This window comes from Callospermophilus lateralis, chromosome 1 (genome assembly GCF_048772815.1).
Source record: "Callospermophilus lateralis isolate mCalLat2 chromosome 1, mCalLat2.hap1, whole genome shotgun sequence".
NCBI lineage: Eukaryota > Metazoa > Chordata > Mammalia > Rodentia > Sciuridae > Callospermophilus > Callospermophilus lateralis.
This window is the reverse complement of record NC_135305.1, coordinates 32,191,729-32,204,895: the sequence shown is the minus strand read 5'-3', so window position 1 is coordinate 32,204,895 and position 13,167 is coordinate 32,191,729. Positions and strand designations below refer to the sequence as shown.

At 32.7% G+C, this 13,167-nt stretch overlaps 1 protein-coding gene across 7 annotated transcripts in view; it reads right to left on the bottom strand.

Annotated features, from left to right (window-relative positions):
* The window catches only part of Ppp1r9a (protein phosphatase 1 regulatory subunit 9A), a 287,136-nt gene that overhangs the window by 109,042 nt on the left and 164,927 nt on the right, over nt 1–13,167 (bottom strand). For all 7 annotated transcript variants that reach the window (XM_076861314.1, XM_076861323.1, XM_076861332.1 and 4 more), the window contains exons 2-3: nt 12,227–12,359; nt 4,642–4,762 (exon numbers count right to left, since the gene is read on the bottom strand). In XM_076861314.1, coding sequence (XP_076717429.1) covers nt 4,642–4,762; nt 12,227–12,359 — 254 coding nt within the window. The remainder of the gene's footprint in view (nt 1–4,641; nt 4,763–12,226; nt 12,360–13,167) is intronic.

The window sequence follows — 13,167 nt, the reverse complement described above, 5'->3', positions numbered from 1 at the left end:
AACCAATATTTATAGCATGTTCTAATGTAATGTGTCTGTAAAAAACACTTCTGATGGTGCACACCCAAGTGACTCAAAACAGAAAAAAACAAGTCTGGAAAAAGTACTGAAAAAAGAAAAAAAGTCAAAGAATTCATGAGCAGCAGTGTTGGTGCTTAAATGTTAAAGGAAGTCCTTCATGGAGTAGGAGCGCAACACTGGGTAGAAAAGTGCATCTCCACCAAGGATGAAGAGCACCGGAAATGCTGAGAGGAAAGCCAAGTGCAGGGCACCCAGCAACAGACAACTGATGTTCAACTAGGTGTCTTCTTTGCATTCAGAGCCAAGTGTGAAAAAGAGGGATCCTATGATTGAAATGCAGATCCCCCTGTCTGCCTCAACACAGAGAGCATTAAGGGAAATAAGAAAGCACAATAGTATTTGATTACTATTTTCTTTAAAAGAAAATTTATTTTAAAAAGCTTTTCTCATTTCAAAAGTGATATATTCATTAAAGAAAAATTTAAAATCTGATACACTATTAAAAAAACAAGAAAATAAAAACCACCTTAATTTTTTTTTTTTTTTTTTTTTTTTAGGGGCTGGGGTTGTAGCTCAGTGGTAGAGTACTTGCCTTATACACATGAGGCACTGAGTTTGATTCCCAGCGCCACATATAAATAAGCAAATAAAATAAAGAACCATCAACAACTAAAAAAATATTTTTAAAAAATTTATTAAACAACGGGAAGGAAGGGAGGGAGGAGGTGAGGTTTGGGAGTGGCTATTTGAGGGGCATTTTGATTTATCTTTTTATAGTCAGAATTTTGTGGTGATTAAAGTGAAGACAAGCTTAAAAAACTAAAAATGAGCACAAGGGGGAGAGGCAAAGACAACTGGAGATGACAGGAACAATGCTTAAAAAGAGGCAACAGCTCAGGTTTATTGCACCACAGACTATTCCTACAATCTACTAGATTATGAGCCAGCTAATTTTCTTATTTATCATTGATTATCATGGTAGGGAAATTATCTGACACTCACTCTGTTTGAATCTCTTACCCTGTGAGATGATAACTTTTAGAGCTTTTTTGTTTTTGATTTTGTTTGGATACTAGGAATTGAACCCCAGGGCACTTAACCACGGAGCCACATTCCTCAGCCCTTTTTATTTTTTATTTTGAGTCAGGGTCCTCTAAGTTGTCTAGGTCCTCACTAGGTTGGCTGAGACTAGCTTTGAACTAGAGATTCTCCTGCCTCAACCTCCTGGGATTATAGGCATGCGCCATCATGCCTGGCCAAGAGTAACAGTTAGCCACAACCTCACAGATAGTAGCACTAATAATCTCTCTCAAATCTTGCCTATAATTAAAAGCACACAAAAAAAGTGGTGACTCTTGGTGGTAAAAATATGTAAACAGATCTTTGTATCCCAGAGATATCTAGAGATTATCTGGCCTTTCCAAAAGTTTCCAGAATAGCAGAAGAAACAGCCTGTTTTGCCTGGAAACAATCTCTACTGGAATGAAATGTATGGGAATGTACCTGAATCATTTCAAGCCATCACATCATGGCATTTCCGCCATAATTTTCCTACGCTTTATTCACCAAAAGTGTGCAACAACACTGCTCTTTAGCCTTGGCCTGATATTGCTGAGAATCCTCAATCCTTAACCTAAAAAACCAGAATTAATGGGTATAAAGCTAATGAAAAGATATGTTAGGCTCTCTAGAGTTTAATGTTGTTAGATAATTATTTATTGACATGATGTTTCTGGGAAGAGAAAAAACAACTCTACCTCACAGAGCTTATGTCAACAAAGAACGAGGCATGAATGGCAGGGAGACCAGCTGGAGCAACAGTAATGAACTTTGGTAAACAGAGTTCTTCCCTAAAATGCTAGACAGTGAACATTTAAATGTATGAGAAAATACATATCAAGATAGCAATGTCAGGGTGAAAGCAAAATATTTGACTAGAAGAGTGTGCCCAGAAAGGAAACTTATTTTGCTTAACAGAATCACCAAAGAGGTCTGAAGAAATCATTAGTGTAAAAAAGTTTCCTTTGTGGAATCTTATAATCTACATTAAAGGAAACAAAAACTAATGGTTAGTATATATAATATTATATTATTAAAAAATTAGAGCTCAAAGAGAAGATGGAAGGGGCTATGATGTCCTTAACATAAATTACAAGTTACGCTGTAAGAGATAACTTTAAAAAAGAAGGAAAGAAAGAGTAAAATAAATAAGTAAGTAAATAAATAAATAAATAACTGTTAGGCCCAAATAAATGTATCCAAAGTGAATAAAACACAAGATTCACTCATGTAAGAAATATTTTTTGAGTATTCCCTATGTTTAAGGCCTCATATAAGAAGGTACAGGGGGGCTGGGGATGTGGCTCAAGTGGTAGCGCGCTTGCCTGGCATGTGTGCGGCCCGGGGTTCGATCCTCAGCACCGCATATAAACAAAGATGTTGTGTCCGCCGAAAACTAAAAAAAAAATAAATATTAAAGAATTCTCTCTCTCTCTTTTCTCTTTCTCTCTCTCAAAGAAAAAAAAATTTTAAAGAAAGAAGGTACAGGCATGAAATCTTCACCAAAAAAAAAAAAGAATAAGAGAGATCTAAAATGTTTCAACTACACTAGATGATATAGAAAGTGACTACACAATTTTTTTTTTAAGTACTCAAGAGTGCAATTAGAGGTTATAAGCCATTCGGAAGGGGTAAAACATTAGAAATATAAAAAGTTTATTGTATGGAGACAGGAAACAAGAAGGGAGATACAAATACTATGTATCTATTATAACAATAGCAGGATTGATACACTAAGTAAACACTTATTTAAAAGAACTGAGGAAATGCACACTGAAACTAATAAAGCAAAGCTCTAATGTCAGTATAAATAATGAAACTACACAGAAGAAAATATCAGTAAGTCGGTTAACAGAAAACAAACCTAATTTTTTTTAAAAGTCAAAAATAAATATGAATGGATGAAAAATTTTTACCCTTTGTGATTTTTTTTTTAAGAGAGAGTGAGAGAGGGAGAGAGAGAATTTTAATATTTATCTTTCAGCTACTGGCGGACACAACATCTTTGTTTGTATGTGGTGCTGAGGATCGAACTCAGGCTGCACACATGCCAGGCGAGCGCGCTACCACTTGAGCCACATCCCCAGCCCTCCTTTGTGATTTTTTAACAATTAGTATTTTGGTTTGGAGTTGAAGTCAATTCATTTAAGAGGGGTGGTTCATAACAATTTATAATTGCTTGAATACTAACTATAAAAACTATTTCCTATCACCTAGAAATGCCTTTTAAATTTTTCAACAAAATTAGTACAAACAAGGTAGAGTTTACAAATAAATTATAGCTTACTTGGAAGAAAGTTGCTAAATTAATACCTGAAAATATTACTACCATTATGTAACTGATTAAAGGGTCAGAGAGGTTATTTCTTTTACTACTCTGAAAATAAAGACTCACTAAACTACTTTCAAAGACAAAATATTCATATTCCACATTAAGTGTGAAACACATGCAGTCCACTGGCCATTCACTCGAAAGATCCACTTCAGACCTTCTCTGTGCAAAGTATTTTAATGAGTGCTACAGGAGTACAAACAAGACAACTGACTAAGGTATGGGCCCTAAATACACAGAAAACAAAAACAAAGGTACAACTTTCTAGTTAAATAAATCAATTTAGTATTCCTGGGGAAATATTTCTGTATATCAATATGTGTTTCTAGGATTAAAAAAAAATACCCTCTGGGTATCAACACAGATTCAAAAATTACTTTCAACATGCTTTATTATTTCTTGGTAAGATGGCTAAAGCATATAGAAAAATACTGGAAAAAAATCAAAGCCATTTATTCAATGTTCCTAAAAACTAAGATGGTATTTCTTTGAATTTGGCTATCATATTTTGGAGTCTACTTTTATTTCTGTTGCCAAGGTTCTACTTTCAGTTTCAACCCAAAACATCATAAGATTAGTGTATTAATTGAAATCTTTACAATAAAGATATATGTAGCCTGAGATGATGAAAGATAAAACATTAAAAAATAATGACCTGATGTTATGTTGCACATCAGAACTATCCAAAGAGGATGTGTTAAATGCACCCTATCAGAGCCCACTACTGGCAATTTTAATTGTACAGGTGCAGGTGGTGCTCAAGAATCTGCATATTTAGGTAGAACATGTTTAGAGAAGCCCCTATCTCCAGAATTATCATCAATGAAGAAGAAGAGTTCCTAATTTCCCTGTCATCTCTATCATTTTCAAAAATGCCAGAACTATAATCATTTGTCTCACTATTTCTGAAGTAAAACCACATGCTCAACTCCATTGTACATGTTCTTCAGCTATACATGTTTTGGTTTTTTTGTCCACTTCTCACTAGACAGATAAATGAATGGCTAGATTTAAAGGGAGACAGATACAGACAGATCCATTCATTTATTGAATATACATTAAAGCATATATTCTGCCTACAAATGAGAAAGTAATTCAAGCATTTTCATATTTTCTACATCTGAGAAACACTCTGAAATTTCATCCTTAAGAAAAAAAAAGAAGATAACACTGAAAGAAATCCCCAGTTTTCTAGGATTTTAAGTCACTAACAACTACAATTAGCTTACCTGCCATCTCGCTGAGCAGCACCACCTTCTGTTACTGTCTTGACAAATATTCCCAGTTTCTCAAGTCCAGCATCTGCTCCAACACCCATTCCAATAATACTGATACCAAGACCATCCTCATCTAAAAAAAGAAAAAAGAATGAAGCAACCAAGGTTTTACACTGGTCCAGCTGATATAACTAGTTGGTAAGGCCTATTGCTGCCTCTAGTTTTGTTCTTCTTTATGAACAGGACACATGATATTCTTGTCTCAGCAGAAATTTTTTATAAGAGGATGAAAAAGATTATCAAATAAGATTCCCCAAAGGGCTCAGGAGTGTCACATCATTTTAAAATTGAGGTTGGTAATTCATTCTGGTCTCAGAAAAGCTAATGATTTTGTTACTGAATAGTCAATCTACCTAAACACAGACTCTCCAAATAATCCTTTAAATTATTTAGGCATAAACACACAAATACATGCATAATTTTAAATGAATATGATCCATAAGATTTGGAATTTCTTCTTTAATCATGTGATCACATTTTCTGTTTGTTTATGCAAAATAAGACAGTATGTGTCTTTGAGTTTTCCCTCTGTGCTAACTACACAAGTATATACATTAAACAAAAGTTTAAATATATAAACACACACAGAAGATTTGTTTTTTTCTTCTTTTACATTCCTTTACATAGTCTATTGCAACATACTTTTAAAAATTCAATGATAACTTATGAATATCAACTTACATAGCTTTAAATCATTTCTAATGACTGTATAATACTTCAGGATAAGATGATATCAAAAATATTAAACCATTTCTCTATTGTCAGGCACTCACCTTTGTTTCAATTTTTTATTTTATTTTGGCACTACAAGCAACACTGACATTTATTTTATTTTTCATTTACTTAATATTTATATGTTTATTCATGTTTCCATTTGCCCTTTCCAAGAACATATATAGTTCAACACCAGTGAATTAAAAGACACACTATTTTGTACCCTATGTGCTTTGCTTAATAGTCAAGGTTATTTTTTGATAGCCTCAAAGTCTTTGTAATCATGATTTATCAGCAACATAAAAAACTGATACTAGATAATCAACAGTGATGGATTATTAAAGGAAAACTAGCCCCACAAACTCAATAGGATGCTTGGTGTTTTAAAACAGTTTTTAGCAATAACCATTACTATATATTCATAATTACAATTCTTTGAAGAGGATTTATCTCATTGATTATTATATGTTATCTTCTGCCTTAACTATGACTATCACAACCCTACATCTTTATTTTACATACATTCAAAAACAAATCATTTGGCAAAGTGTGATTTGTTTGCTCAGTGGTATTCCACAAGGAATTTTTATGATGTTTTCCCTGGATAGGTTTTTGCATATGAACACCAGCTGAAGGCATTTCCACACTGATTGTAGGCATAGGTATCACTCCAGTGTCAGATCTTTACAACTAACTAATGTCTGAGTGATCACCACTTAGAATGTTTACATACATGTGATTTCTCATATTAATTTCATTGAAATCACTTCTCTGGTTCAAATACTTATTCTTTTGCTAAAGATTTCCCTCAAAATAAGTTTTCTTGTGTACATGAAGGTCAGATGTGTGTTGAAGGCTCTTCCACAATGGTTAGTGTTTAAGATTTCTTCTTTCCCATGAGAATTTTCTAGTATATATCAAGGTTAGCTGATGGCTAAATTCTTGTTCAGACTCATCACAGTCATCGAGTTTCTCTAGCATGTGAATTTGTTCCTGCAATGGTTACTGAAAGCCTTCCCACCATGTACACATCCACATGCATAGCCAGTGTATTTCTCCTGTGGTTTAAAGAGATGATCACTGTAGCTCTTCCACGCTAAAGGTTTGTTTCCTGAGCGAAACAAACAAGCATTGTGCTTGAATTCCTCCTCACATTCACTATACTTAGAGGGTTTCTCTTCATTACAATTTGTTAAAACCAATATTATACTTTGATCAAAATGTTCCCATATACCTTCAAAAGGTCCTCTCAAATGTCAAATCTCTTACTGTCATGAGAGGAAAATCCAGCAACTATTCTGTGTGAAAATTACTTCTTGGTTTTTAAATCACTTTTCCTGCCTGGACTCAGGCCTCCCTAAAGATTTTTTGTTGTTGTTGTCTTTATTCTTTTCTTTGCTTCCATGGTGCTTCTCATTGCTCTAATGAGAAAATCACTCAGATTTTCAAAGCTAAAAATCTAGTAGCAGAAAAGCAAAATTAACTTGAACCATACCGAATTCCTATAAGAAGGAGGCAATGACTGAGGGTGAAACAAGGAAGAACCCAATGGATGCACAGAGACAGGTGACTGATGTTCCCGAGCATCTCATCTCTTCTCTGTTCAGAGGGAGATGGATGGAATTCAGAACTACATGTTTGAAGGCCACTGATTCCTGGGGCTGCACTGTCAAGAAGCAAGCAGTCCCTGTATCCTCCTCTATCTACATTCCTAGGGACAGGCAAAGGCTCTAACTGGGTAAAGAGCCAACAAGGATGTGGAAGACAGTGAGGCTATGCTACATGGAAGATGCTATCACCATACTGCTCAACACTGACTTTCTCTCTCAGGCAAGAAGCCCATGTTGTACAACATTTCCCTCATAGTGATGAGAGTGTAAAGCAGTGTAGATCATTTTAGATTTCCTCTTCTGAAAAGTACCACTTTTTTCTATTGAATTTTACCTGTCTCTCTTGTCCTGATAATTTTCAGAGGTTCTTAGCATATTGGAGACATTGGTTTTGTCATCTACAATGAGGGCAATTTATCACCTGTTTAATTTTGTTTGAGATAATTACCTTTAAAAGCTAAAAATCTAGACAATTAAATTGATTCATCTTTTCTAACTTTGGGTTTCCCTTCTGGGTTAAGGTCATCCTCCCACCAGCCAAGCTGATAAATGGAACTTTATAAAAATTTCTTCAAATATCAATAACTTTTAAAATTTAATTATTTAATCTATGTAGGTTTTTTAAGTATGATATAATGCAGGCATCCAACTTTATATTCTTCCAGATAGATGCTCAATTATGCTAGAAAAATTTATAAAATGTGCTATTACCTATAAGATGTGTGCCATACTAAATATTTCTGCAGACTAATATCTTTCTCTAGATCTTCTATTTTGTCGCACCAATCCATTGTTATATAAATATAATTTGCTCTCATTATAGAAGCTTTAACATTATGTTCAGATATTTGGTAAATTAAGCCCTTTGTATTATTTCCTTTTTCCCTTACATCTATAATTTCTCATATAAAATTAAAGATTGTCCTACACAGTCCCTTCTAGCAACTCAACGTTGTTGGCAGTTCTATTTGAACTATACTAAATGTATATCTTAATTTATGGACATGCTTCTAAACTGAGTTTTCCCATACAAGAACATAGTATAACTTTTAACTAGCTTAAATCTAATGTTTTTCAAAGAAAAATTATTATTTTCTATAGATAAATTCATAGAATTTAATAAGTATTTTGTTGTTTGGGTGCTATTATAAATAAAACATTTTTCCCATTTCTACTTCTAAATTCTTACTGTGAATACAGAGGGAAAAAAACTTAAGTTTTATAGGCATCCTGAATCTGAATTTCTCCTTTACAAATTATCTTACCGATTCTAATATTTTTAAATTGAATTAATTTGGTTTCCAAGGTGGACATAGATATCATTATACATTGTGTTAGTGTTCCACAAAAGCCCATGTATTAAAGGTTTTCTTCAGCTTGGGAGTGAGGCCTAGTGGAAGGAAGTGAGCCCACTCAGGGTACACCCTTTAGTGCGATCCTGGAATTGGATCCCTTTCTATTTTTTACATCATGGCTGTCCTGATGAGCAAGTCCTTCCATCGCTTATTCCGTCCATAATATACTGCCTCACTACAGGCTCAAAAGCAATGGTGCCAACTGATCATGGCCAAAAACATGAACCAAAAATAAACTGTTCTTCTTTTAAGGTTTATTATCTCAGGAATTGTATTATAGTATCAGAAAGCTAACACAGATAGGGTTATAGATATATCAGCAAAAGGAGATATTTCATTATGTATTTTCTTTTCTTAGACTGATCATTTCATGCAAAGGACATTGCCTCCCAGTTTTAACTGAAATATTTATTTATAGTGTTTCCTCAATTTAAAAATATAATTCTTTATGATCTATATTTTGTATAATATTCAGGAATAGAGTATTTAATTTGAAATAACTAAACATTATCAAATATCTCTTAACCTTGACTACAGACTTTTTCCTTTCAATTTTATGTGGATAAATTTCCTAATAATGAACTACTCTATATCCTCCTATCTAAAACCCTGTTTAGTCTTAATGCATTTTTTTCTTTAAATATTTCTGTATTTAATATTTTATTTCATTTAGAATTTTAAAACATATATTTATATTGAGTTGTCCTATAGTCATGTTTGTAGCATTATTAACTTTTAGTGTAAACTAAAAGTTTATATGTTATCTTTTTTTTTTTTTTCTTTTCAGCCTTTTTGTTTTTTGAGATAGGGTTTTGCTAAGTTCTTAGGACTTTGCTAAATTTCTGAGGTTGGTCTTGAACTTGTGATCCTCCTGCCTCAGCCTCCTGAGTCACTGGGATTACAGGCTTGTACCACTGTGCCTGGCTCCATGTATCCTTGAAAGAGTTTTCCTTCATTTTCTATGATATAAAATAGTCTCACACAGGCTTATACAGCCTTACACTCATCTGGTTCTGATGAGTTTTTAATATTTTATCTGTAGTCATCATTCTAATTTATTCTATGGCAATTTGTCTAACTTGAATTGATTTTAGTAACTCCTATTTTGCTAGGAAGTAATAAATTACTTCTAGGAATTCATCATTTTTGTCAAAGAAATTTAGTGAAAAAATATATCAACCCTTCATAATCCTGACTGAAGAATACTGAAAGCAAAAATATAGAAATTATAAATTAGGAATGCAAAGCAAGTACATATAATGTTGCTTAGTCAGGATTATGAAGGGTTGATATATTTTAGAGATCTTTCAATTAAAAATCTGTTATTTTTGTTTATAATATCCTCTGTTCTAGCTTTTAAATTTTTATTTACTTTTTTCTGATTTACATGACAAATATTTTTTCTTCTACTTTTTTTAAAGATATAACTTTCATTCTGAATAAGGTTTTTATTTTGTGTTAGAGGTTTTTTAAATAATCCATTCCATGATGGTTTGGAACAATAGTTCTAATTTTTATTTGATCAAACATCTACCTTGAAATTCTCATGATATTAAAGGGGTTTAAAATTTTTTAAGGGAAAAGAGTTTTTTTTTTCTTTTGAAGACAGCTATAAATTGAGTTGATTATATTAATCCACTCCTCAATATCTTTGTTTTCTGTCTACAGATCTCTCTAGTTCTGAAAGTGCATTAAACTCTCTGATAATTATATTGCATTTTGTTACCTTCTATTTTAATTTTAGTATGAAATATAGCATATATACAAGAGCTTATGAAAACATTTATCTACAAAAGATTATATTTGAGGAACAAAAATAACTAAACAGCCACTTACTAACAAATACACAGTATGTTACCAACACGCAATAATCATCAATGTACCCTTCCCTGACACTGTATTATTCCTAAACATTATGTTAATCATTTCTCCTTTTCAAAATACTTAAGAAAAAACACTTGTGTGCCCATCCCTAAATAATAAGCTGTTCAACTTTTCCTAATTTTGAAAATTAAATAAATGGAATTATAATTGCATGACTTCTTCTCTCAATTGCTTTTTAAATTTTCTCACAACTTCATGTTTACAAAAATCACACATTCTGCTACATGTAAACTGTGTGGTTCATTTTCACTGCTGAGTAATATTTTATTAACTAAATATGTTACAATTTATAGGCAATTTCTACCACTGATGAACATTTGAATTGTTCTCATTTTGGCTTTTATTAGCAATACAAAACACACAGTCAATTCTAGCTGTTATAATGCTTTCCACAATTTTATATCTATTAAAAAAATGTAGGCATCACTCTTTAATTCACTTTAACCCCAAATGAAAGTTTCTTAATGGGAATAATCAATCATGCACAGTATAATGACTAATGCTCTCATTCATATTTTCTCCATCTGGACACTTCTGTATTTAATATTCACATAGTTTTCACCTCTATTTTTCCTCCCTTTACTATTTTAAACAAGTTTCTTCGCCTCCCTAGTAATTGGGAAGTATATTACACAGATAAAGTATGTACTTGATGTATTCTTTAAATCCTTACATGTCAGCACATTTCTTTCTTTCACCAGAATAAGCAACTGCTCTCTGGGATGGGGAGGGGATTTTATCATCCTTCTTATTCAGAGTGGCCTATGAAATTATACCTCCATCTCCCTGTTCCTATAGTTGAAAATAAATCTGATACTAATATAATCATCTTGCCCATCAAATACTTTTGCTGATTTGTTTACTTTGGAGTTTTTAAGTCTGGTATTTTATATTTTTTAAGTTATCTTTGAATACTAGGATTTTCCCAGCCTATGCCTAAGTGTGGGGTCAATTGGGTTTTCGTTTTTGTGTAAGTCTTCTCATTCACAACTAAATAAGTTCTTTTTAACAGGAAATTCAGGTCTTTTTTCTTTTATTCCAAGAAATTTTTTTTCTAGTCCAAAAAAACTTTCTTCTATTATTATTTGTCTCTCCTCCTCCATTGTCTTTTCCCCTTCTGTTGCCTATAATTTACATATTGGTGCTCCTTCATGATTTTTCTTGGATATTTACTCTGTCATTTGAGAATTAGTTTGGAACATCTCTTAATTAATACTATAAATAAATATTAAAATTTTAATGAATATTCTTTCTTGGTTATTCAAGTTATCATTTATTCATTCTTTTTTTTCCCAAAGCCTTGTGAGATTTGTTAATTTAATGTTCACTGGATGACAGTCCAGTCCCTGGGTACACATATTATATGATGATCAATGAGGCAGTCTCTGGTACCATGAGTCAACATTTACTACATGAGGGAAACTGTCCTTTCAGGGAGAGAAATCAGGATGAAGCCCCTTTGTTCTTTCTCCTTACTCCCCCCAGGAGAGAGAAGATAAACAACTTTACCATTTAAATCTTTCTGAATCCTATTGCCTTCGATCCAAAATGTTTATAATTTTCCAAAGACATTTCCCATTCACATTCTGAGCCTAACCATAACTACTCTCTCTCCACCGAAAATAGCACCCATTCTCCCCACTCTCACTTATAGATCTTTCTCTGGGCTCTCTCCTGCACCAGTTCTTTCCAGAAATACAGACAAAGCCTAGGCCTCACTCATACCTCCCTCCATCTCAACCACCATCCCAAACAGCTACAGAGGATGGGTTTCAATTGGCAGTTGGAGGTAGGGAGTCTTTCGATCCAATCAATTATTAGAATCCATATCAACTATTTTTGAAACTTAATAGATCTTCTGTGAGAATTAAAACTTTATTCAATCCTTAAAAAAAGACTATACTTTGGAAAAACAATCCTATATTATTAGCACAGCCACATAATGATGTTGTGAACATTGTAGCACTCATGTACCTTTCTCTAGTTCCACTGGGAAAAGTTCCAGCTTCTCTACACGCTTTTCAAGTTCATACTCAGCAGATGCGGCCACGGGGTCAACTTCATCATTTCTCCTGTCATAGTCTTCATTGGAGTATGTGTTAAAAACCTGTAGCAAGAAATCAAAACCAAAATGTTAATACAGAAAAGATGGCTTTCTAAATTTTTTTTTAAATGGCTGGATAAAACTACGAAATTTTTAAAAGAAAACAGTGTGGTGTATCTTCTTAATAATTTTCTGTTTTTAAAATTAATTGTGATGTTAGGAAAAGAAAAACTAAATCAGAATAAAGATAACTTACTAATTTAAAAATATGTATGAATAATTTTATCAATTTTAATAATTTCAGAGTCAATATCTCTATATAATACATTATTTGAAAAACAGTATCCATCACCTTTTATATAATCAGAATATACCATCTAACTGCAATATGCTATTGTAAACCAAGTTTAGAACATATTGAAGCAACCCAAGCAACTACCATCCTATACCTTTCTTACGGAATGACTTCTGCTAGCTCTAGTAGTGTAGATCATCAATACTATGGAACCACTGAACTTGATTTCTAAAATATACTGTCTTGGGTTGTGTTAAACTATTCTTATCTGACAAAATCTCTCATTTTATTTGTACATAAATTTAAATCAAAATTTCACAGGACATTTCAAGAGATTGCTTAAAAGTTTTAGAATAAATAAGATATTGGTAAATCTTTATTTTTACCTAAATCATTCAAAAGAGTACTAAGTGTGGCCTTCAGATATTGCTATAGAGATGTGATTATCCTTATTTCAGTTGAAGTATTTATTTTATTTGAAAAGAAACTGGACTGGTTATCAAATCACTCTCTCGATAATACTGAAGAGTATTTACAAGAAATATATAAGTCATCAAGTGTAATAAGTATATATAT